Source organism: Dreissena polymorpha, chromosome 8 (genome assembly GCF_020536995.1).
Source record: "Dreissena polymorpha isolate Duluth1 chromosome 8, UMN_Dpol_1.0, whole genome shotgun sequence".
Classification (NCBI taxonomy): Eukaryota; Metazoa; Mollusca; class Bivalvia; order Myida; family Dreissenidae; genus Dreissena; species Dreissena polymorpha.
The window spans coordinates 64,150,232-64,177,230 of NC_068362.1; the positions used below are offsets into that span (position 1 = coordinate 64,150,232).

Genomic DNA, 26,999 nt, shown 5'->3' on the forward strand with positions numbered 1-26,999 from the left:
CATTTAGTTGACATCAAATTTTAGCTAAACAACATGATACGAATTAAATATTAAGGTGCCTTATCACATTTTGTTAAATTAACACAATTCAAAAAAAGTTGTTTCAGATTCGCAAATTTACGTTTTAGTTATCATATTGAGGAAACAGTAATACTTTACATTTTCCATGCTAAAAGAGCCATTTTATGCATCGTTTGATGATTTAAAAACCTAAAAATTATAAAGCTATGAAACGCGAAACGATTGAATAATTTGGAGAGTTCTGTTGTTGTCGTTATATTTTGTGAAACTACGAGGATTTCTTATATAAAGGATAAAATACATCCCTCATAGCATGAGCATGGGTGGCCGAGTAGTCTAAGTTGGAGGCTGTTACTCCAGGACTCCAGGGGTCAGTGGTTCGAGTCCAGTTGAGGGTTACTTTTTTCTTTTTGTTAATTTTATTCTTCAATTTTTACTGGAGCTTTTTAGATCCAATGTTAACATTTATCAATATAAAGCATTTAATGACACAATTCGATACATGCCAAAATCTGTGAAAAGGCACCTTTAACATGCGTGGAAATACTGTCTACTACATAAACGCCAATGCCTCTGGATTTTCTCTTGTAATCTTTAGAACGATGCTTACGAACATGTCGAGGATGTCTGATTCGGTACGTGAGTTTTAGAGATATAAATTGTGTTGTTGTTTTCAGCTCTCAACTGTCTTTTTTTTTCCATTCCACTATTATGTATACATCCTAATTTTATGTTCCTGTTATTCAGGTAAGAGGGACAATATCTTGCCCCGTAGGCCAAGTACGCGCTTCCCGGGTTAGGTGTGTTTCTGGATCCAGATTCGTCCCAATGCCGTTGTTCGAGGCTGCTATGAAATGATGCTGGGTCGTTTCCTACTGGCGGTGGTTTGGAGGTTCCCTTCTAGGTGCGTATGCGCGAGAATTCCTCATCCGGGAAGGTGATGGTAATTGTATAGTTTCGGTTTCCTGCGCTAATGTATAGGGAATGCAGTGTTCTGTATATTGTCTCGTGATACAGCATTGTTTGAGTTGTTTGATTGGACACGAGGAACTCGTGACCTTGCTAATTTTGCATAGGTTTGGTGTATATTTCTAGCTTGGGAAAACTATGAGTTCGTTATCAAAAATATGATATTAGTTATACGGCTCCCTTGCAGGATGGTATCCCAATTTGAGAAGGAATCGGCGGCAACGCGGACATCTTGGATAATTTTGGCTCGGTGTACAATGCTCACCTTGCTGGTTGTATGTACTTGGTGTAGGCGTTTGTAATGTGGCAATGGGTGCTCACATTCGTTAACAATCTCGTGTGGATAGTTTGTGTTGACATGAAAATGTGTCCCACGGAGCTTTCTAGAACTGAAGGGTAGTTCTAAGTGTAACGGAAGTCTAAACAGTATATAATTATCGGTCTGGTTGAGTATTTTGCATGAATTTTCACAGACTGTGTGATCGATGGACAGAGGGGGGCGGGGGGGTGGGGGGCGGGGGGGGGTGCAGAGATCGATCTCGAACTTTCCTCGAAAGAAAGTTGTGTTAACAGGTTTCGTCTCTTTCCTACGAGATAACACTAATCAACGGGGGGGGGGGGAGTGCAGAGATCGATCTCGAACTTTCCTCGAAAGAAAGTTGTGTTAACAGGTTTCGTCTCTTTCCTACGAGATAACACTAATCAAAATACTATTATATCGACAACTAGCTTTGAGGTTTATGAGTTTATACCATAGTCGTTTCATTTGCCTCTGATGATCACAAATTATAGTTTCAAGTGTACTTACTTTGTTTTGAAAGTTTAGACAACTGTCAAATTTATTGATATGCCTTCTAATCCTTGGCACAGCATGGGCTGCATATGATCAAGGGAGGTAATCTCGTAATCCAACTGTGTTTAAGGCAATTCGTACTCACTGTTGCTGCCCGTGTTTGCCCAAAGCAGCTGTTTTCCCCTTGTTGCCGCCGATCATGATCCGCCATTTTGGCTGAAAGTTTTATTCTCAAACACTTCAAAGAAGCTTTTGGTAGGAAATTGGGGTATATTAGCCGAATGTTTGTCGTGAATTTTTGTGATTATATGCGTATTGTTTACAGTTTTAAACGTAACATACATGTATCCAATGCGAATGTTATAAATTGTTTAATCGTTGTAGATGTTTTTTCTTCGCAATTAAAAAGGCGCGGTTTTCTGCGAATTCAAGTGTTAATAACGATTGAGTGGTAAAAAACGTACCTATTTATTTGCAATTATACTATCGGGTTGACTTTTGTTGAATTTATGCATGTGTTAGAAATGTTTACTTCAATGATTTAATTAGTTACTTAGTGCGTTGAAATATCATGTGGTTCTCTGATATCAGACCGAGATAAACCGTTTCTTTATGACGCAAATGCGTCATTCAATAATGTTATGCTGTTGACATATAACTACAAATATTACACTTGTATCATGCCTCTGAATAATGTTATTAGGATACTATTAAACAAATTAGTAAATAAATGAATGTATTGTCATTCAATGCATGTTATCTATTTTCAGAATTAAGTGCAATTCTGTAAATCTGAGGTTCGGTGTGTTCTAAACCATTTTAAACCAATTGTTTTCAAAATATGTCCATCCACTAATCAAGCAGTTAGCCCAGTTTCAATCGTTTGTTTGTTGAGGGTTCTGTGTTTACGTTGCCCTGTATTGTGAACGAAATGGGTAAAATCTTTTAAAAGTATATCGACGACTTATATGGTGTTACATTTTCAACCATATGATCATTATTAAGCGCGCATTTATTTTAGCAATCGAATACAAAGTCAATTTGTTTTATAAACTAATTAAATATAAGTTATTATAATCATACAAAATTGCCATACTGACACTTTTATTGGGAAAAATATCAATTGGTATTATTAACACATATTCAGTGAAAAGTACAAGCAATCTGTCTAAACGCATGAGCAATATCGAAAGCAGACTTTGCGTTGTTAAATTATAATTGAAGTTAGCTATTTGTTGTGGGCGTGAGTCCGCTACCCACTGGCGACTTGTATCGAAGCAATTGTCAGTTTTCTTATTTCTTGATGATTTTTTAAATGTAACATTGTTACTACTTACACAGATGGAAAATGCTTTGTTTTTCAACGTGTCTATATGAAGGAGGCACTTACTAACGGAGTATTTTGCGTTGCATATTATGTCATATATTGTATACGCAATTGGTCAGGTGATTAAATGTACTAACGGGTGACAGCGTGGCTTATCGTAACGCATCGCCTTGTGTTGTTTATAGTGTTCCACATTTCGAGAATATGTCAAGTAACATCAAATAAATTACGTACGTGTTACGTGTCCTAGTATCGTGATAACATATACAGTAAGCTGTAACCTCATAATCATCTTATAATAAAAAAAAATATTTTCCACATTAAACGCGTAAGAATAAAATAATATTGCAACAATATGACACAGAAATAGGTGACAGGGATGTATTTGATAGGTCGTCCCTTCTAGCCAATGGATCGTCATAAAGCGTTACACTGGAAAGTGTATTGTAATTATTTGCCGTATGGAATGTCTTTATGAAATTTAACATAACACGAGTTTTGCGTACATTGTATTCATGTCAATGGGTATGCATTCATTGTTGGCAATTCCACTCAACCAACAGTATGGCGAAAAAAACAGCAGTTGAACTATATTGAGGTCGTATTAAATACATTTGCTCCAAAACTATATATTAATTATATTAAGCTGATTTATAATAAAAGCATTCTTCAATCATCAGCTAATTTTCAGTCATACTGAAGTTGAAGTCCGGTCACACTTCAGTTGAAGCCGAGTCACAGCTTAAGTCCAGTCACACTGCTGTAGAACAGTCTCACTGCAGCTTGAGTCCAGTCACACTGTAGTTTGAGCAAAGTCACAAAACAATTAAAGTCAAATTACACTGCAGCTTAAGCCCATTCACACTGCAACTCATGCCCAGTCAAAAGGAAGCGTTTAAGTCCAGTTATACTGCAGCTAAAGCCCAGTTACACAACCGCTTATAAGTACAGTCACACTGAAGATTTCTTCATGTCACACCGTAGTTTAAGATCACTCACACTGGATCTTAAGTCCAGTCACTCTACACCTAATGTACAGCCGCACTGCAGCTTAAGTCCAATCATACTGCAGATTAAGCCCAGTCACACTGCAGCTTAAGTCCAGTCACACTGCAGCTTAAGTCCAGTCACAATGCAGTTGAATCTCAGTCACACTGCGGTAGAACAGTCACACTGCAGCTTAAATCCAGTCACTCTTCAGCTTTAATCCAGTCAAACTGCAGTTGAAGCTCAGTCACACTGCGGTAGAACAGTCATACTACAGCTTATGTCTAATCACACTGTAGCTTATGCCCAGTCACACTGCAGCTTAAGCCCAGTTACACTGCAGCTTAAGCCCAGTAACACAGCAAATAAAGCCCAGTCACACTGTAGCTCGAACCCAGTCAAACCGTAGCTAAGATAAATAACATGGATGCTTATGTTCTGTAACACTGCAGCTTGGTAAAGTTACACTGCAGTTGAAGCCCAGTCATATTTCAGCCAAAGTTCAGACACTGCACTTTAAGTCAAGTCACACTGCAGCTTAAGCCTAGTCACCCTTTAGAATAAGTCCATTAACACTGCCGCTTTAGCCAGCCTTTTTCCAGTCACACTGCAGCTTAAGCACAGTCACACTGCAGCTTAAGCACAGTCACACTGCCGCTTAAGCCCGATCACACTGCAGCTTAAGCCCCGTCACACTGCAGCTTAAGCCCAGTCACAATGCAGCTTAAGCCCAGTCACACCAATGTTATTTCGCATACAAAATGTATGTGATACGGATAATGCGAACGGTGCGAAGTCATTTCGATTTTCATGTTTATATGTTATCGATGGCATTTCCTGTCTTATGTATCTTGATCAATATTACATAACGTTTATCCATGCGTTGGAAAACATTCAATTTATATACATATGCTAAACCCATAACATTTTGCTCGTTAAATATCGAGAGAATATTTAGATTTTCTATGGAATTACAGGATCACATTTGGAACAATTACTTTTGTCTGGCCTTTTTTGAGTTCATTTAATTTATGTAAAACGTGAGTCGCGCTGAATTGTGTAAATACTTAACGTGTTTAAAGCAGTGTCATCCTAGCAAAGTAGCCATGTTCCTAAAAATGCTTCATCCGGGTTACCACATTCGTCCGACGTTCATAACAGTGTTATCTCCTATTACAGTCTCTATAACCTTTGTTTCATTGATTAAGGGTTTTGCTTGTTGTGTTGCCTTGAGGGCTTGAGCTTTTCTTTACCCGCCCATCTGACATATTCTGTTGAAATTATGATGCCCATGGTAGAAATGTATATATAAGTCCATTAACACTGCCGCTTTAGCCAGCCTTTTTTCCAGTCACACTGCAGCTTAAGCACAGTCACACTGCCGCTTAAGCCCCGTCACAATGCAGCTTAAGCCCCGTCACACTGCAGCTTAAGCCCAGTCACACTGCAGCTTAAGCCCAGTCACACTGCAGCTTAAGCACAGTCACACTGCAGCTTAAGCACAGTCACACTGCCGCTTAAGCCCGATCACACTGCAGCTTAAGCCCCGTCACACTGCAGCTTAAGCCCAGTCACAATGCAGCTTAAGCCCCGTCACACTGCAGCTTAAGCCCAGTCACAATGCAGCTTAAGCCAAGTCACACCAATGTTATTTCGCATACAAAATGTATGTGATACGGATAATGCGAACGGTGCGAAGTCATTTCGATTTTCATGTTTATATGTTATCGATGGCATATGTTATCACGATATGTATATATTACTGTTTTTTGTTCAGTTCCTAAATGTGTCGAAATACCGATCCGTTGCCGACTGAGTGAAAAAAATGGTTCTCTGCTATATGAACTAGAGCAACACTTTAAACAGCTTCTTTATGAACAACATTTGTAATTCAATAATTGCCCTACCCCTCTCCCCGTAATTGTTCCTACCCATCGCCCTTTATTTTCCCAAGTTTATTTTCCCAACCCCTCTTTTATTTCTCCAAACCTACGTTTCGCTCTTTTCTCTTTCCCCTTTTATTTCCCGTAACCCTTTTTTTATTTCTTCTACCCCTTTCGTTTTATTTCCCCTACCCATTTTAGGTTCCTTACCCATTTTGATTGTCCCTGCCCTTTTTAAGGTATTTTTTTCTTGGAAATAGTATGCTGAAACTAGTATTTATACTTTCATCATGCCACATAACATTGTAATGAAGAGACTATTTAATACAACAATTCAATGATGTATTTGTTTTTCAAAGCATATTCTTTTTAATTCATTTTGAATTGTAATTTCGGACTACAGTCCAGCTGAGGGTGTTCTAAACCATTATCCCAGTTTCCATCATTTTATGTTTGTTTGTTTTTTGTGTTGTATATAATAAATTGCGTTGTATAAACATTCGTAATATTACCTTAAAGGAGTGTATCGATGGCCAATCTGATATGACATCAAACATATGATTAATGTTTAGCGTGTATTTACTTTGGAAATTGTATTGGTTTTGTTTTGTATAAACTCATTTTTCATATTAAAAAAAATGTTTTTAATATTTAATGGTATAATTATACAATGCCGTCCTTGTTACATATTTAGCAGAAAAATATTAAGTTGTATTATTAACATTTTATTGATTGGAAAACACATGCACTACGTCTAAACGCGTGCGTTATACCAAAAGAGGGAATTTGAGTTGTAAAATTGCGATTTAAGTTGTCTGTTGTTGTCGGTGTGTGTGGGGACGTGTATCGAACAATTTTGCTCAGAAAACATTTTTACATAACACTGTTATCAATATAATGTTTTAACTAAATTTAAATCTGCGGGCAAAAAGAGAATATGCATTTGTTTTAATTCCTCTCAATATTAAGACAGAGAAATACCAATTAAGTGTTAAACGTGTAAATTATGTTACATGTATGTTGTATACGAAGATGGTCAATTGGTAGAGGAAAAACACACGGAAAAAATCATGACTTAATTATGTCACTTGCCATTGTCATGTCGTGTCACATTGTAAAAAGGCATCAGGTAAACTTTAATGACCTTGATTATAGAAATTCGCACTTCCCGTAGAACTAATACAATATATTGATACTTCGTTTCAGCCAAACCACCTTTAAATAAGTATGATCATATGAAACTTGAACGCATAAGAAACACAAAAATTACATGCAATAATACTACAAGGAAGGAGATAATAGGGATTGTATTCAATCGGCCATACATATTTAGCCATTGAAACATCATAGCGCGTTTCCTTGAAAAGAATATAGTGCGTGTTAACGACATACATTTGTTTCATGTTATATAATCTCACGCGAATTTTGCTTTTGAACTATGTATGTGATACTTTATCAATGTATTTTCTCAATATTTACTTATAATACTTAGCACCATTATCATTAACGCCAAAGTTCCGCAATTGCAGTTTATTCACTCTAAGGTAAAGTCCATCCATTCACACAACCGCTTAAGGCCATCCTTTCTCCAGCTTAAGTCCAGTCACACGGCCGATTAGCTTCAGTTAAATAGCAGTTGGGGCACCGTCATCCAGGGTGATCCAGGCCTACGGCATTTCAAGCCCAGCCTTATTGAAGCAAAAGCCGAGTCATTCTGCGGGGCTTAAGCCCGGTCACACACCGGCTTATGTTCTGTAACACTGCAGCTAATGTTTGGTCTCACTGAAACTAATCATATGAAATTTGAACGCATAAGAAACACAAAAAATACATGCAATAATACTGCAAGGTAGGAGATAATAGGGATTGTATTCAATTGGTCATACATTTTTAGCCATTGAAACACCATAGCGCGTTTCTTTGAAAAGAATATAGTGCGTGATTACGACATATACTAGTTTCATGTTTTTTAATCTCACGCGAGTTTTGCTTTTGAACTATTTATGTTATACTTTATCAATGTATTCTTTCAATATTAACTTATAATACTTAGCACCATTATCATTAACGCCAAAGTTCCGCAATTGCAGTTCATTCACTCTAAGGTAAAGTCCATCCACTCGAACAACCGCTTAAGGCCATCCTTTCTCCAGCTTAAGTCCAGTCACAAGGCCGATTAGGAACATTTAAATTGCAGTTGGGGCTCCTTCATCCACGGTGATCATGGCCTATGTCCAGAAACATCGAAGCTGATGTTTTGCCTTAGTTAAGTTAATGTTTTTTGTTTCATTGCAGGTAATGTACAGACATCTTGCAGCTAATGATTGGTCTAATTTCAGCAAATGTCTAGCCTAATTGTAGCAAATATTTGGTGTCATTACAGGTAATGTCGAGACACCTTGCATCATATGTCTGGTCTAACTTAAACAAATGTTTGGCACATTGAATCGAATGTCCAGTCTTACAGCAGCTTATGTCCAATAAATTGACTCTTCGTTCCAGCCAAACCACCTTTAAATAAGTATGATCATATGAAACTTGAACGCATAAGAAACACAAAAAATACATACAATAATACTACAAGGAAGGAGATAATAGGGATTGTATTCAATTGGTCATACATTTTTAGCCATTTAACATTAAAGCGCGTTTCCTTGAAAAGAATATCGTGCATGTTTACGACATATATTAGTTTCATGTTTTTTAATCTCATGCGAGTTTTGCTTTTGAACTATGTATGTGATACTTTATCAATGTTTTCTTTCAATATTAACTTATAATACTTAGCACCATTATCATTAACGCCAAAGTTCCGCAATTGTAGTTCATTCACACTAAGGTAAAGTCCATCTACTCACTCAACCGCTTAAGGCCATCCTTTCTCCAGCTCAGTCCAGTCACAAGGCCGATTAGGTACAGTTAAATAGCAGTTGGGGCTCCGTCATCCAGGGTGATCCAGGACTACGGCATTTCAAGCCCAGCCATTCTGTAGCAAAAGCCAAGTCATTCTGCGGCATTAGCCCGGTCACACACCGGCTTATGTTCTGTAACACTGCAGCTAATGTTTGGTCTCACTGAAACTAATGCCTTGACACATTGAAGCTTGTTTTTGATCTCACTGCAGCATATGTCCGGACCCATTGCAGCTAGTGTCTTGTCATACTTCAACAAATGTTTGGTCGAACTGCAGCTTATTTCCAGACACCTTGCAGCCAATTTCTGTTCTAACTTCCCCAAATATTTGGTCTCACTGCAGCTGATGTCCTGGCAGATTGCAACTAATGACTGCTCTGACTGCAGCCTATGTCCAGAAACATTGAAGCTGTTGTCATGCCTTACTTAAGTTAATGTTTTGTCTCATTGCAGGTAATGTACAGACATCTTGCAGCTAATGACTGTTCTAATTTCAGCAAATGTTTAGCCTAATTGTAGCAAATATTTGGTGTCATTACTGGTAATGTCGAGACACCTTGCATCATATGTCTGGGCTTACTTCAACAAATGTTTGGCACATTGAATCGAATGTCCAGTCTTACAGCAGCTAATGTCCAGTCAATATGCTTCTGAAGTGACGTCCAGTCGTACTGCATCTAACGTTCAGTTCCATTATATCGCTTCACACCAGTCACATGATTCAATCTCTAAGTTAATGTTGCAGGACGAGCGCAAACACACGTGTGTTCTTCATTAGGTTTGCGCCACCGACCAAAGTTGTTATAAACAAATTCAAATCAATAGACTTACGTCTAAATGGCAAGACCAATAATAACAACAACACTAATTCGGAGGAACAATATAAGCTTACACATAGATATCAATTTTATGACCTCACATCGTTTCAATTTTTATTTGATTGACACTACGGTTGATGCATGAACTTGGTCAGGGTTGTAACAGCTCCAGATTGTATTAGTTTTGTCCAAAGTTGTGTAAATCCGTATAAAGCTTATTATATCGGAATTTCCTGCAAGTCTCTTTTTTCCTGTCTGATTCTTGTTATTTTGTAATACCACATACAATCAAATGTATCATGTTTGTTAATTCTAGGCTTACAAATTAAAAACAATATATATATATATATTTTCCCTATAATACCTGTCTGCAATTGTAAGGTTACGTTAATATCTCTTCATAGAAAGCTACCGCGTTTTTAAGTTGCGGACGTCTTCCGTACTTCATGGGCAGCGGTGTAAACCATCCGTTTCCCATGGTGATGTGTATTATCGCTCATTATGCCAATTAAAAAAGTCTTTAACATTATTATTCAAGTTATGGCATGTTCATTAACCATATTGTGGTTGTTTCTCACTTCAAGACGTACGAGTCCGTTTGGCCTAGGACATTTTCATTACCATCTAGGATAATACACAAATAATATTTTCTGCACATAATTTAATTTTAATTCTATTGTTCACCTTTGGAAATATTTATTTTCTGTTTAGATATTTATTGTTTTAACATTAAGTTTAATTACTTGTGTTTAACCCAAATATCGTTTGATATTTCTCAATCTTATAATTTATGGAATAACATGAGCTCTTTTGTCTATTTCAAATAGATATTGGTAATTATTGTCCTAATTTTAAATAGGCAGCTGCATCACCATTTAGTGTGATTACAATTAACAACCGCCTCTATGAATTCTCCGCCTTGGGGTTAAATCGTTTTCTTTCTGTATTTTTATGTTTTACTTAATAGTATGTTCCTCCGCTTTAAATGTTTACCTTAGTACGCATCTAAGGTTTGTTTCTCTTGTGTGCCTTTTAATAAGGGTTTAATTTACCTTTTTGTAAACTACTTTGGGGCAAGTGGTACTATATGCCGACAACACAACGAGTGAAAAGAACAATATTCATGCTATATGAAGCATTAATATTAATATATTTATTATTATGAGTATAAGAATATATTTATTATTATGAGTATAAGTCATCAATAAATCATTTTTGTAATTAATTGACAATAAATCAAACACAATATAAAGAAGTGAAACTCCAGCTGCTGGAGTAGTATTGAATGATTATTATCAACAATTAGTAGGTCCTTTATTTAAGGCAAGTGACCGATATCCCAAACAGTACAAAACAGCACAATACAGCACAATACAAAACAAGACAACAAAAGAAATGCGAAAGTTAAAAAGAAGCATAGAATATATGTTATTCGCGGACCGACGACACATATATAAAAGTATAACGCAAACATAAACACTTCACGCATTATAATTACACCACAGTCAAACCTGCTTGATTTTTTTCAATGTTTCTATACGATCACATATGAAACGGAAAAGTTTCTTTTCACAAAGCTCGAGACACGTACATGTTGGTGTTGTAATTAATTGCTTGTACATTCTTTAGAAATAATTTTTAGAGGTTTCATTCCTGAATCAATATCCAAAGTTATTGCAATTAATGTTTGTATTTATTCCCTGGATGCATTTTGCGTTTGCTGGTTCACATATTATCTGTTTGAATGACGTGTTAGTTATATGTGGAACAATGTTGAAGTCGTTTCATCTCCTCCTTAAACGAGAGCAAACAAACATATGCAAAGCTATTTACCTAGGTATTAGCACATTCAAGTCAATGGAACAATTAAATACATTTACTATACTTGTATCAAGAAGTTTTAAATGAAGGCAGAAATCATGCTTTCAATGTTGCAAACTAGCGCATGAGGAGTTTTGGCTGCAAACGGTATAGCTTTTTTGCTTTTAAAACTAAATTCATGTTGATTCCCATTAACAAAACACAAACCTTTTCTCATTACAAGAAACTTAACGTTTAAGACTGTGAAACTAAAATAATTTCGAAAAATCTCTTGCATTATACCAAAATATGTTTTCACATTTCTACTAATGTTAGATGATATACTTGAACGACACTATATAATTAAAAAAAAAAGTTTTACTAGAATTATTCGTAACTAATGTACCTCTAGCGAGGTATGTATCATTTCTTGGAACCTGACATTACGAAGGAAATGGTCAGGTGCATTTGCAGCATCTGTATGGAGATCGCGTATGACCCTCCTTGTAACGGCTTTGACTGGAGACGCCAGATCGGTTGAAAGATATTGCTTGTCGACGGATTGCATAAGAGATCCTGACAGGAGATGTGCAAGCATCAATACCATCAGCATCGCGAAGAATGAGGTTTAATTTCTGCAATTACAAACGAAAGTCTTAACAGGAAAAGGGACACAAGCTGAAACTAATCTCGTTTTAATCATCTCTAGTCCGACGCTTCTGTGCAATGCACTGACTGGATGCGATGACAACTTCAAAGATGGCACGTTTATATCACCTTCCAATAATCAGATCGTCCTTCTGAAAATTGCTGTTCTTTCGGTAAGGATTAAAGCCTTATGATTTTACATAACGAAATACTGTTTGTGTGTAAGGGAAAGGTCATTTGAAAGTGACCTTGTTTGCTATGTCGTCTTATCCATTTAGCACAAATACATGTATGAACGCCAGGATTAAATTGCAATCAACTAGCTGTTTGAACACGCGACGAATTTATGTGTGGGTATTCATTTGAGGAATACACATGCTAGAACTCGCAAGCATAGTGTTTTATGTTACACTATTTAGATTTGTTTGAGTTGTTGACAGATCTATTTTGTCAAACACATTAATAATACGTACCTTTTCCCCTTTTTTCTCTCACTGAAAAACTTGAAGTGTTAGTGTTGAAAAAAATACACCATTAACACATACTTATATAACAATATATAAATTAAACAACTTTAAGATATGCCACCCTTATTTAAATTAGCCCCTGTAATAAGATGTCCAATCATAAGCATACTAGGAACGGACAACACAAATAAAAACGTATGTGTTTCACTTTTTTTAGAAATTTGATTTTTAATAACATACTGAAAACGAATTGTGTGCACTATAAATGCTATGCATATACATTCTAGCTCTTCAAATATGTTTATTTTTTCCTCCGTGTATGGCGGGTTTTTCCGAAGATGCATTACAACGATCTTGCTTGTTTGAGGGGTGTTGCACAAGTGTTCACGAACGGATTTACAGATATATGATTCATTTGGTACACTACTGAGCAATACCATCGTGCATGCATTGAACTGATACTTTATTGTATTTCTGTTTAAATTGAGTACACATGTTTAAAAATTTATTTGATGTTAACGTATCTGTGCAAATGTGTAAGCTTTGTGAATTATACATACATAAATGCATAGATCAATAAAAAAGGAAAAAATAATGAAATAACAAAGTAATAAAAAATCATTAAATAAAGAAATAAATTGAGCAAACAATTACGCAGTAAAAAGCAAATACATTAATGAATGCATAAATAAATAAGTCAATAGCTAACTAACTAATTAACTAACTTACATATTAACTAAATTAACAACTAACTAACTAAAAAATAACCCAAAAAATAATAAATAAGGAAATAGATAAATACCTTAGTTAATATATAAATAAAGCAATACATTTATAAATAAAAATCGACAAAAATGAATAAATAAATAAAGAAATAAATTCGCTAACTCGACAACAAAGGAAAAACAAATATGCTCAAGTAAAATATGTTCATGCCTTTTACCCATTGTAACTGCCATGACATTAAGCTAGCAAGGCACATTTAATATCAGAGAACGGCTTTAAGAGACTGCTATAGTATAGTATTTCTTTGCAACACTTTTTCTCGCTAACGCAGCACTGTCAAACAGTGTCGAGTTGCATCATGTTGGATTGCTTTATTTCAATGTTATGGCATTTCAATCCCAAACGAATTAAAAAATAAGAAATATGTCATGTTTTATAAAATCGAGAGTGATTAGTAAATTAATATATGACAGATGAAACGTTGTTAACTTTTATCATTCAATGCACTTTTAAATAAATAAATGATATGAACTTTAAAATAACCTTTCATATGTCAGGTTGATGATACGCTTGCTGGCCATTAATTAAAAAGGTAAAGTTAACCTGTTTGCGACGCTAAATGTAAAGTTACAAGCATCACATCTGCGTTCAATTAGTTTAGCAATTAAGTTTAACAAGGTGAAATGTACTCATATAAGTATTTATAGAACCTGTAACGTTTAGACAAAAAGAGCGATGTTTATGATGTACTTTTAACAAAATATTTTACAAAGCAGTACTGCATTTTTCATTTCACAGAGTATATTTTACAAACACAAAAACAACTCTATTAATGAACAATGGATAACCTTTTGAAAATAATTTTAGCATATTTTTAAATACATATAAGATTCATAAAAATGTATTTGTGTTTTGTATTGATTACATATGTTTTGGTATATATTTCAATTGTATTCCAAATTATAAATCCGCTACAGGTTCCTTGAAAATAATTGACTGTGTTAGTAAGCAACTGTTATATTCAGTTAAGATATTTCATCCGTTGTATATTAATCAACTGTATACATGTAGCTTTGCTGATACTATTTTTACGACTGACCAGTAATCTGTACGCAAGCGTAAGTAATGTGTACACGTGAAACAGCCTTTTACAAGTAATCTGTGCACAAGTGTTAGTCAGATGTGCACGTAAAATAGTCATTTTTCATGAATCTAGATCACATAACTGATGACTGATAAGTAATCTGTACACATGCGTTAGTCATGTGTACACTTGAAATAGCCAATTACATGAATCTTTATCACACTGACGACTGATAAGTAATCTGTACACAAGCGTATGTCATGTGTACACGAGAAATAGCTACACTTCAACACCGTTATTTCGAAGTCGTCGGGACCGTTAAAAAAACTTCGGATTAACGATAATTCGAAATAAACATTTTACAGAAGACTTCTTTGATTATGTATAAATAGAACGTTGTGGAAGTCGCATGGTTCGGTTACACGCTTACTTAAAAGCGTAAACTAGTCATATAGCAATAGATTTCCACTTGTAACAAACGGAGGAATAAAAAGATTCTTTTTCTTGCTTTTATTTTTGTCTAATTACAGAACATATAAAATATAACGAATAGCACAAATTATCAGACATTCAAACATATGAATACATTTTCGGAAATGAATACACTTTTTTTAAACTAATACGCGATGTCTCTCTGAACACCAGCTTTCGCACAGACGACAAAGGTGTAATTATCGGCTTTTCACGCGCCACGACAAGGTGTGAAAATACGCTCAGTATTTTGCAGTTTTGACTTCGGATTAAAGATTGATAATAAGGTGCGAATTATAGTGTTGGGACCGACTGAATCACTTCGAAATAACGATTTCTTCGGTTTAACAAACTTCGGATTAACAATTAAATTTTACATTTAACAAAGAAAAACCAAAATCGGGACCCTAATAAAACTTCGAAATAACGGTGACTTCGGATTATCGGTGTTCGAAATAACGGTATTGAAGTGTATTTACATGAATATTGATCACATAACTGACAACTGATAAGCGTAAGTCATGTGTACAAGAGACATAGTCATTTACATGAATATTGATTACATATCTGACGACTGATAAGTAATCTGTTCACAAGCGGTTTTCATTGTGCACGTGGAATAGCCATTTACATGAATATTGATCACATACTTGACGACTGATAAGTAATCTATGCACAAGCGTTAGTCATGTGTAACATGAAATAGCCATTTACATGAATCTTGATCACATAAGTGACGACTGATAAGTTATCTATGCAAAAGATTTAGTCATGTGTACACGTGAAATAACCCCTAAGTTAGACATGAATCTTGATCACATAACTAACAACTGACACGTAATCTGTACACAAGCGTAAGTCATGTGTACTCGTGAAATAGCCGTGTACATAAATACAAAAGTTCCGCCTTGCCTAGGGAAATCATCTTCATCTGCTTAAAGTGCTTTGCCAGATAAGCCTTTGCAGTCATCATAAACGCGTCATCAATAGCTTATTTCGTGAATGAGCGACCCTACCCGGTATCCTTCGTGCCGTCGCCTCCTGTCAATGACTGAGTGCACATTGACTTATATTACTTCGAGATTACCACATCCTCCCCGATACTTATCCAAATGATAAAGAAAAATTATTTCTATCAGCGGCAAACTGATGAGACAACCAGACATTTATGTACTTTCATTCCTATGAGTATTACGTCATGGTAATCGTGTTTTAACAAACAGACGTTTAATGAATTTCAATTTACATAGCATTCAGATGTAAATAATAGGTGTATTTATAGTATATGACTTTACGTTTATATGTCTGAATGTATATTTTAATTATGCTGTATGTATCTTAAATCACTGAAAAGAGGAATTACAGAGTATATATGTAAAGATTCATTACAAATGCAAAGTAACAGTATAGCGTATTACGTTTAGTTAGTTGTCTTCATTTGCAGTTTGCGAATAGAAATAACATACATTGAAATTATTATTCGGAAAAAGGCAATGTGTAACTTGAACTAAAAACTTTAATTGGTATGAAAGAAACAATCATTTATAATCATGTTTACAAATTTATGTTTACTTTAATCACCTTTAATATCTTTGTATGAAGGTGTTTTATACAATTGTTTCAGTGTTATAGCATTAATTGATTTGTTTATTTAATGTTTTGCTCATTCACACTTGTTTTATTTCACCATGCATGTTCTCAGATTAGGCATACATTTGTAGGAAAAAAGTGAATTTTAATAAATCATGCGATGTTTCCGTTTCTTTGCGATGAGGCTCCAAGGAATTTCGAAGAGCGTGTAACAGAACGTATATTTAAATTGAAAATCCATAACAGTTACATTGTTGTGTTAGTGTAAGTTCGAATATATGATTTAAGGTTGAATACAATAAATAAGCATGATTTGATAAATGTCGTTTTTTTGTAAGAGAAAATTTTATTTTCCACAGAATCAACATGTAGACGTTTAAACATAGAACATCATTTTATTTGATTCGCTCTCGCAACAGATCACGGAGTGACACAATAATAAAGTTAAAACATTGAAACAATAATAGTCATGTTTTATATTTATCGGTAGTTATAACATAAAATATATATGTAAACAAAGCAATACATCAATTTAATTGCTAAGTACGTCCGTCATAAAACAAAGAAGAGAACATTTGAATATGTCAAACGGCGTTAAGTACATAAAACACCTGGACATGTTCTTATAATGTTTTACGCTTTAAATACAGTTCAACCCTTTATTAGTGTTGCGTCCAATATAATTAACCAAATATACAATAATTTTATTTCGGTGTTATGTTTGTTTGAATCGAATTTGTTGAATATATAATCAAGAACGCGCATCACCTGTCAAAATCAACAAGGTTTACAGGTAACATAGTACATGTTTGTTATTATAGCTACACGTATTTCAATCATTATTGTTAACTCGTTACATAATAAATGTCCACAATTAAAGACAACTTTGTAATTAGACAGATTTAATTGTTCCGCATGCATACTTTAAACGCCTTACTGTGTAGGAATTTACCGTGCAAGTCAGCCAGGCTTGTAAGTTAAATTTAAATGGTAAAACTCATTATTTTACGCGAAATATGTACGTGTTATAGCTAGAAAGGTTTAATCCTAGAATTGCATATAAAATTGTCAACATGACCATGTGTCATCCCCAGGCCTTGCTATACCTACGGGACCAGTGTAAGTATGACATGAATCATGCAAAAAAGTTGTTATGTCAAATGCGACCAACATAGCTCCAGGCTAGCCTGCGCAATCGCGCAGTCTGGTCAGGATCTAAGCTGTCCGCAATTAAGTCACTCCAGGTTTTTTTAGTGGTGAGAATTTAAGAAAAATATGCCATTGCCTATGACCATATATTCTAAAATAAAAACATAAGAGAATTTCATGTTATATATGGCCTAGTTGAAAATCATAATCAACAGTTTAGGCTCATTTGAGTTTGTTTTTTCCGATTTTCAACTTTGCCTTGTGAACAAAACAAAAAGAAAAATGGCCAAGGTTTTTCAGTGGACATAAAATTAATACAAAAAAAAACAGAACAGAATTTCCTTTTTACAAAAAAAAAAATCATAATCAAACATTTAAGGCTCATGTGTGTTTTTTTTTCTGGTTTAAAACTTTTGCCTTGTGTTATTAGAAAAATCGCAAATCTAAATATTGTTTAAGGAGGAGCTCATACAGGAAGTCAGCGAGCTCCTATATCGCCGACTGGTCACCTCTACTCTGCAGGGAGAGTTCCGTAATATCCTCGAGCTTCACGTGCAGGTACAGCTTTCCTAGACAGGAATTGCTTTTGCTTTATATTTTACAGCCTGTGTCTTTTGGATTGGACAATAAAACAGCAAAACAAATAATGAAATTGGAGAACATGAAACATTATCAAAATGATTACAAATATAAGTGTTCCAATTTTTTATAAGTTCTTGTTTAACTGCTTTTTAAAATTTATATTATAGAGTGATTCGCAATAAAATCTCTCTATAATCAATTATTGAGTTTATTGGTCAAATTTGGCTTTTTGAGGAGCAAATTTCGGTAAGATTTACGGGAAAAAAGTTACTTTTTGCGATTGGGAAACAGGCTGTAAGAGTAAGTAATTATGGGGGAATAAGTCATTGTTCTACATAGAAAGGGTTACGTGGAAAACAATTTACGAAATGCAGGACTGTTAATCTGTTCTAGAAAGCAGATTGTGTATTCACCAACCTATCCTTAGTCTGAAGAATAAAGATTATAGACCAAAGCTTCAATGGAAACAATTTTAGAACCGCAGGACTGTTAATTTGTCCTAGAAAGCAGGGCCTGTATACACAACTTATTCTTAGACTTAACATGAAATAATGTATACCCAAGAAAAATACAAACGAGTCTGTTTATGAACAGGCTACAAATGTTGTTTATGAGATTAATTAATTATTCTAAATGAATAATTTTGTACTAAAAAGTGTTGAGATTTTTGTCGCATTGAATTGTATTTTACTATTAGAACATTGCAGTTGAAAGAGTATTTTTTTATTTTTAGACTTATGTCTTAGAATTTATTGCTGACAATCGGTCCAGTTCTTGGATTAAATGAAGTTTGGATTGATTACTCCATATGTTTGCCATTATACCAGGTACCTGTGTTTGGGAGTAATTTACTCCTAATGTTTGCCTCAGTTCCTGCTTTTGTCAGTTATTTACGTCATATATTTACCTCAGTACATGTGTCTCCAAAATTGCAGTTATTGAAGCATTCGAAAATGCATTGAAGAATCCGGAAAAGCTTAATACTTCAAAGTTGACAGGACGTCTAAAAACGTGTTTATGGGGCGAAAGCACGACTTTTTTTACCTATACACATGCTTCAAATATTCATTATAACACTCTTTGAAAAGTCAAATGTTCAAGTTTACATCATGTTATATTGTCAATATCTCCAAGAACTCTGAGAAAAACCTCCAACATCGGAGGCCTGGACAATCAAACTTTCAGTTTTCAAAGAAAGTAAAAGCGCTTAAGATAGGAATGGCTGTGCGAGAGATAAAAGTATTGCATCTTGATGCCAGCATTATGAAATAACACCGGGTTGTATGAACTTTGCTATACAGAGCAAACACTGTTGATAGTGATGTTTAAGACAGATGCAGTTATTTGCTTGGCACAAAAATCTGAACCACTTGGCAATGTAATGGTTAAGGTTTTCTGATTCTGGCTAAGTAAACTTACCTTGATTGTTTAGAAAATAGTAAACTTATCTAGTATTCTCTCGGATTGTTAACATTTTAACTTCTATTTATGAAAGTAAGACACAAAACATATTGGCATTTTTTATATTAATGTATGACCCTAGCTAAAGAAGTAAAAAATACCATATGCTGTGTGCGTATTGCAAACAAATAAACTGGGAATGTATTTTTGTAGCAACAACTTGCCGCAACTGGAACAGAAGGACAGAGTGTGGAGCAGTTCATCAGATCCATTCGACAGCCTCAGCCTCATCAACATTACGACTTCTCCAGCCTTGGAATCCCCGTCCAGGGAGAAAACAGCTGGGACAACATTTTTGTCACCAGTATCAGTGCCAGCGCTGTGCCTTACACACAGGTAACTATTAGCTGCATATTGAGGAATGACTGTGTCATACACACAAGTAAAACTTCTTCTAGTTAGGTTCATATTAATGATATAATTTGCCTTACATACAGGTAACTGCTAGCTGCATATTAAGGAATGGCTATGTCTTACACACAAGTAGCACTTATGTGCATATTATTGATATACTGTGCCTTACATACAGGTAACTGCTAGCTGCATATTGAGGAATGACTGTGTCTTATACACAAGTAGCACTTATGTGCATTTTATTGATATACTGTGCCTTACATACAGGTAACTGTTAGCTGCATATTTAGGATGGGCTGTGCCCTACTCACTGGTAACTGTTAGCTGCATAGTTATGCTAGACTGTTCCTTACACACGGTTTACTATTAGCTGCATAGACTGTGCCTTACACACGAGTAACTGTTAGCTGCATAGACTGTGCCGTACACACAAGTAACTGTTAGATGCATAGACTGTGCCTTACACACAGGTTATTGTTAAGCAAATGTAAACTGCTAAACAAACAAGACGATTGCTGTTTATTTATGGCTTCTTTACTCCTGTCCAATATTTCAATCATATTGTGTATCAAGGTTGCAGGTTTGTAAAGAGTAGCTGAATTAAGGCTACATCTTTTCAGAAAAAAAGATTGAAATTCATGCAATTTTACCCTAAAACAAAACTTTCACGTGCAAATCAAATACCCCAATTAGTAATATTGCATGAAAGTTTTCCCTATTATTTTTTATGAGCTCACCTGAGCACAACGTACTCATGGTGAGCTTTTGTGATCGCATTTTGTCCGGCTTCCGGCGTCTGTCTTGCGGCGTCAATATTTGCCTTGTTAGTCCTCTACTGGTTTCACCGTAGGGGACTTATGGTTTTGTCTCCGTCCGTCCGTACGTCACACTTTTCTGGATCCTGCGATAACTTTAAAAGTTCTGAATATTTTTTCATGAAAATTGGAACATGGATAGATGGCAATATGGACCTTATGCACGTCATTTCATTTTGTTCCTACGTTAAAAATTGTGGTTGCAATGGCAACAAATAGACTAGAAATAGTGCTGAGAATGGTGTTTTTTCTGGATCCTGCGATAACTTTAAACGTTCTTAATATTTTTTCATGAAACTTGGAACATGGATAGATGGCAATGTGGACATTATGCACGTCATGTCAGTTTGTTCCTACGTCGAAAATTGTTGTTGCTATGGCAACAAATAGACTAGAAATAGTGCTGATAATGGTGTTTTTCTGGATCCTGCGATAACTTTAAAAGTTTTTAATATTTTTGTCATAAAACGTGCAACATGGATAGACGGCAATATGGACATTATGAACGTCATTTCATTTTGTTCCTACGTCAAAAATTGTGGTTGCTATGGCAACAAATAGACTAGAAATAGTACTGATAATGGTGTTTTTTCTGGATCCTGCAATAACTTTAAAAGTTCTTAATATTTTGTTCATGAAACTTGCAACATGGATAGACGGCAATATGGACATTATGTACGTCATTTCATTTTGTTCCTTCGTCAAAAATTGTGGTTGCTATGGCAACAAATAGACTAGAAATAGTGCTGAAAATAGTGTTTTTTTTCTGGATCCTGCGATAACTTTAAAAGTTCTTAATGTTTTTTCATGAAACTTGCAACATGGATAGATGGCTATATGGACATTATGCACGTCATTTCATTTTGTTTCTACCTCAAAAATTGTGGTTGCTATGGCAACAAATAGACTAAAAATAGTGCTGAAAATGGTGTTTTTTTCTGGATCCTGCGATAACTTTAAAAGTTCCTAATATTTGTTCATGAAACTTGGAACATGAATAGATGGCAATATGGACATTATGCACGTCATTTCATTTTGTTCCTATGTCAAAATAGATTAATTCTAATAATATTTTGGATGAGTTGAAATATGATATTTGCTTGAAAAACATGGCTGCCAAGGGGCGGGGCATTTTTCCTTATATGGCTACATGTACATGTATAGTAAAATCTTGTTAACACTCTAGAGGCCACATTTATTTCCAATCTTCATGAAACTTGGTCTGAAGATTTATCCCAATTATATCGTGGACGAGTACAAAAATGATGCCCGTTGGTTAAAAAACATATGGCAAAAGTAAAACATTGTTAACACTTTAGAGGCCACATTTATTTTCGGATCTTCATTAAACATGGTCAAAAGATTTGTCCGTATGCTATCTTCTTGGACGAGTTCGAAAATAGTTTTGGATTCTTAAAAACCATGACCACCAGGGGGCTGGGCAATTTTCCTTATCAGGCTATATATGGCTTTAGTAAAACCTTGTCAACTCTCTAGAGGTCAACTTTATTGTCCAATCTTCATGAAATTTACTCAGAAGATTGGTCTTATTTATATCTTGGATAAGTTTGAAAATGGTTACGTTTGCTTGAAAAACATGGCTGCCAAGGGGCGGGGCATTTTTCCTTATATGGCTACATATGGCTCTAGTAAAACACTCTAGAGGCCACATTCATAGTCCGATCTTCATGAAACTTGGTCAGAAGATTCATCTAAATAATATCTTGGACAAGTTAAGAAATTATGCCGGTTGGTTGAACAACATGGCCGCCACGGGGTCGGGGTATTTTTCCTTATATGGCTATATTAAACCTTGTTAACACTCTGGAGGTCACATTTATTTTCCGATCTTCATGAAACATGGTCAGAAGATTTGTCCCAATGATATCTTGGATGAGTTCGAAAATGGTTTTGGTTGCTTTGAAAACATGGCCACCAGGGACGGGGCATTTTGCCTTAAATGGCTATATATGGCATTAGTAAAACCTTGTTAACAATCTAGAGGCCACATTTATTGTCCAATCTTCATGAAATTAGGTCAGAAGATTGGTCTCAATGATATAAGTTCGAAAATGGTTACGTTTGCTTGAAAAACATCGCTGCCAAGGGGCAGGGATTTTTTTCTTATGTGGCTATAGTAACATCTTGTTAACACTCTAGAGGCCACATTTACCGTCCGATCTTCATGAAACTTGGTCAGAAGATTCATCCCAATAATATCTTGGACGAGTTCAAAACTGATACCGGTTGGTTGAAAAACATGGCTGCCAGGGGGTGGGGCATTTTTCCTTATATGGCTTTAGTAAAACCTTGTTAACACTCTCGAGGGCACATTTATTTTCCAATCTTCATGAAACTTGGTCAGAAGATTTGTCCCAATAATATCTTTTTATCTCATGTAACCGACTTTGGGCCTTTCAGGCCTTCTTGTTTGTTTAAGGTGGGGGGGGGTGTTCTTTTTTGCTTATGTAAAGGCAAGAGCCATTTACCTACCAGCTTTACAGTATAAACTAAATCCCTTTTTCTTATTTGGCACATAACTGATACAAAACAATTGTGGTGATGGTTTTGCATGATTAAAGTAGGCAACTGTTGTGTTACATGGCATGTTTTGAATAGATATTTAATCAATTACTCTTACAGACCAACCTGCACCTAAGTAGAGAGATATCGGCTCTGAAGGCCCAACTCCTAGAGATGAAGAACATGATGAAGAACAGCTTTGATCTTCAGATGGACATCCAGAGGTCAATCCGACAGGAAGTTGCTGCTGGCATCGGAGCTGCATCAGGTGGGTAGTGAAATATGTTTCTTCATACAGAGTGTGGTTTTTTGGTCATATTTTGGGCCAGAATATGGCCCCTTTTCCGATCTCAAATAGAGTATTATTTTTTTACATGACTGCCTCAAATCCTAAAGTGATTTCAACAACAAAAATTAAATACATGTCAATCTCTAATTCATCTCCCTCTCCAGCTGTATAAGTTGAACCATAATTGACAACAATCTTCATCTCAGTTGTTAAGTATTTGTTAGCAATCAAAGGAACACAACTTTTCCAGTTTAATTGAAAACAACTCGATTTTTTTCCACATGCAATGTGCCCCGGATCCATTATAAAAATATTGGAAAAAACACTTTTGAATGCTTTTTGCAAAGTGCATGGCTAACCAATTGAGACTTTTAAATGGATAATTGCATTTTGACAATGTTGACTATAAAAGTGACATAAGATCTTATGATATTGATATTTCAGAACAGTTGCTAATGAAGATTAATATTGAAAACAATTTTCTTCCTAATTGTTAAGTATTTGTTAGCAATCGTAAGCAACACTAATTTTCCATTTTAAGTGAAAACAAATCGATTTTTTCCAAATGCAATGGGGCTCAGAACCATTCATAAAATGTTGAAAAAACAACGTTTTGAATACTTTTTGTAAAGTGCGTGGCTAATCAATTGAGACTTGAAATGGATAATTGCATTTTCACAATGTTCACTATATAAGTGACATAAGAAATTATAGTATTGATATTTCCGAACAGTTTGTTATGTTGATTCTTTTCTAGTGAATGTTGCTAGGATTTAATTAAGTATGACTCTGCAAACAAAGTTGGACATTGATGAAATGGAGACACACAGTTGGTTTACATATTAGTGGAGCACACCCTTTCCACAACTGGAACTTAAAATATGTCATCACAGTATTGTGTATAAGTGCAAGACACTATTTTCACGTGCAGTTAAGCTCTTATTCTTTAGTGACCAGTTTGTGCCCTTGATCATTTCCATGGCTGCCATGCCGTTGATAGAGTGGTGCAGGGTTTTTTGTGACAAAGCTCTAATTAATATTTTTTATTAAATTGATCGGAATTTAAATGGATTTTTTTACGTTTTGGTAAATTGACAAAATTGAAAAAAGTCGTTTCAGATTCGCGAATTTTCGTTTTAGTTATGATATTTGTGAGGAAACAGTAATACTGAACATTTAACATGGTCTAATATAGCCATTATATGCATCTTTGGACGATTTAAAAACCTGAAAATTATAAAGCGTTGCAACGCGAAACGATTGAATAATTTGGAGAGTTGTGTTGTTGTCGTTTAATTTTGTGAAAATACGAAGATTGCTTATATAAAGTATAAAATACGTCATTCATACATATTTGGCAGGATGGCCGAGCGGTCTAATTGGTTTTTACTCCAGGAATCCGGGGGTCACTGGTTCGAGCCCTGATGCGGTCTACTTTTTTTCCTTTTTTAAAATTTTATTCTTGATTTTTTACTGGAGCTTTTTATATCCGATGTTTACATTTATCAATATAAAGCATTTAATGACAAACTTCAAAACATGCCAAAATCTGTGAAAAGGTCCATTTAAGTGTTTCTTTAAGTGTCTTTTGTCCGGAACCGAATACAATACAATTTTGTCCCCTTCATTATTTCCATTTTAATATAAAATATTTTCAAATTTGAAACCTGTGAAACAGTATGTGTGGATAATGGATTTCTTTGTCTTTAAATACACTTAATACCCTGCTTAATACATAACATGAGCAGTTCCTACAAATTTGAAGGATGATTTTCTAAACGTTTAAGCTTACCTAAGTGCTTTCAGGAAGCTTTAAGAATAGTTTTTGTTTGTAAGTATTTGCCTGTGTTAGAGTGTTTTTTTCTTTTAACAACTTAACCTCCTTAGACAGAGTTAACCAACACTTGACAGGGATGATCATTGGGTGACCCTCTTTTAAAGGTGTTCAAATCTTTCAGGTATACATAGGTCACCAGAGGTAAAACATGATATTTATAAAATTAAAACTTCAAAACTTTTCTCCAAAACTACAAATACCAGGGGTGTAGTAATGGGTGTTATATTGTCGTGTTGTCTTCTAATTATTTTGTTCTAATCCTGCCTGTGGATTCTCACCAGGGATCACATAATTAACATAAACTTATATAGCAAAAAAAAGAGCATTCTTCTCTAAAAGGACAATTCCTGGAGGTGTAATATTTGACATACAACATTGTATGATGGTCATTTACCAGGTCCGCTCAAATCTCGACTCTGGGGTCAATGTTATTTGGTAACTTGTTTTCCTTATAGATAAATCAATAGTGAAAAGCTAGGTCCATAGGTTTGGTATTTAGTTGCATGTAACATCTTATGGTGGTACTATGGTTTGTTTCAAATAATGTCTTGCTTCAAAATTTGCCTGTTTGTAAAGATGGACAGTTTTTCTTATAAATCTTGATTGCAATATTTATAACACTCTCAAAGTCATATCCCCCCCCCCGATCATCACGAAACTTGCTCAGGACATTTTGTTCTAATGATATCTGGGCTGCTTTATAAAATGGTTATGGACACTCGCACAAGTTTATCAGAGCAATTCAGTTCCTTCTGGTCTCAGGTGAGTGACCAAGGGCCCTCAAGTCCCTCCTCTTATGTATTTTTAAATAAATTTAACCTTATTGGTAGTTAATTATTATCAAACGTTTTGATGAATTATCTGTAATTTTAATAGGAGGTGCCATAGCCGGAACTGCAGGAATACTTCCCACGGCAACCGCAGCCCTGTCCCGCCCTGTGAACGACACACACTGTCTGATCTGCCTCGACAATCACAGCGACTCTGTGCTGTACCAATTCGGTCACATGTGTGTTTGCTTCCCGTGCGGGCGACACCTGATGGACCGCGGTGCCAAGTGTCCCGTATGCCGGGCACCTATCAGGGACATTATTCGCGCGTACAAGTGCAACTCGGAATAAATACGGTGATTCATGGGCCGCGAAAGTATCAGTTGCTATATAAGGGGATGTCTTATTATGCTGAGGCTGTGAATATTTCAGTTTTATATGCAGACACTGCTCCGTAGTTGAGAAAGTATCTACAGAAGAAGCGAAATGAGTTGACTCATGCTTCAACTGTGATGTGAATATTTCTTGAATAGAACAAAGGATTTCCTTTGGAAACACCTTAGGAGTCTACTCGTTCCCTTGAATGAGTGCACTAAAACTCTTAATTTTAGATATTTCTTGAATAGTTTAACTGATCTTATCTAACTTTGTTATTCTTTATCTATACATGCTTTAAAAGCCGAACAAACCGTCAATTTGTCACTCACACACTATTTTGTATG

The 26,999-nt window shown here is 35.3% G+C and overlaps 1 protein-coding gene across 1 annotated transcript; it reads left to right on the forward strand.

The window, feature by feature from the left end:
- Positions 1–635: 635 nt before the first annotated feature.
- Positions 636–26,999, forward strand: LOC127840588 (uncharacterized). The gene is made up of 6 exons (XM_052368998.1): positions 636–656; positions 926–964; positions 18,106–18,204; positions 19,843–20,025; positions 23,502–23,649; positions 26,396–26,999. Exons 1-6 carry the CDS (start codon positions 636–638, stop codon positions 26,626–26,628), a joined length of 723 nt encoding a protein of 240 aa, XP_052224958.1. The 3' UTR covers positions 26,629–26,999.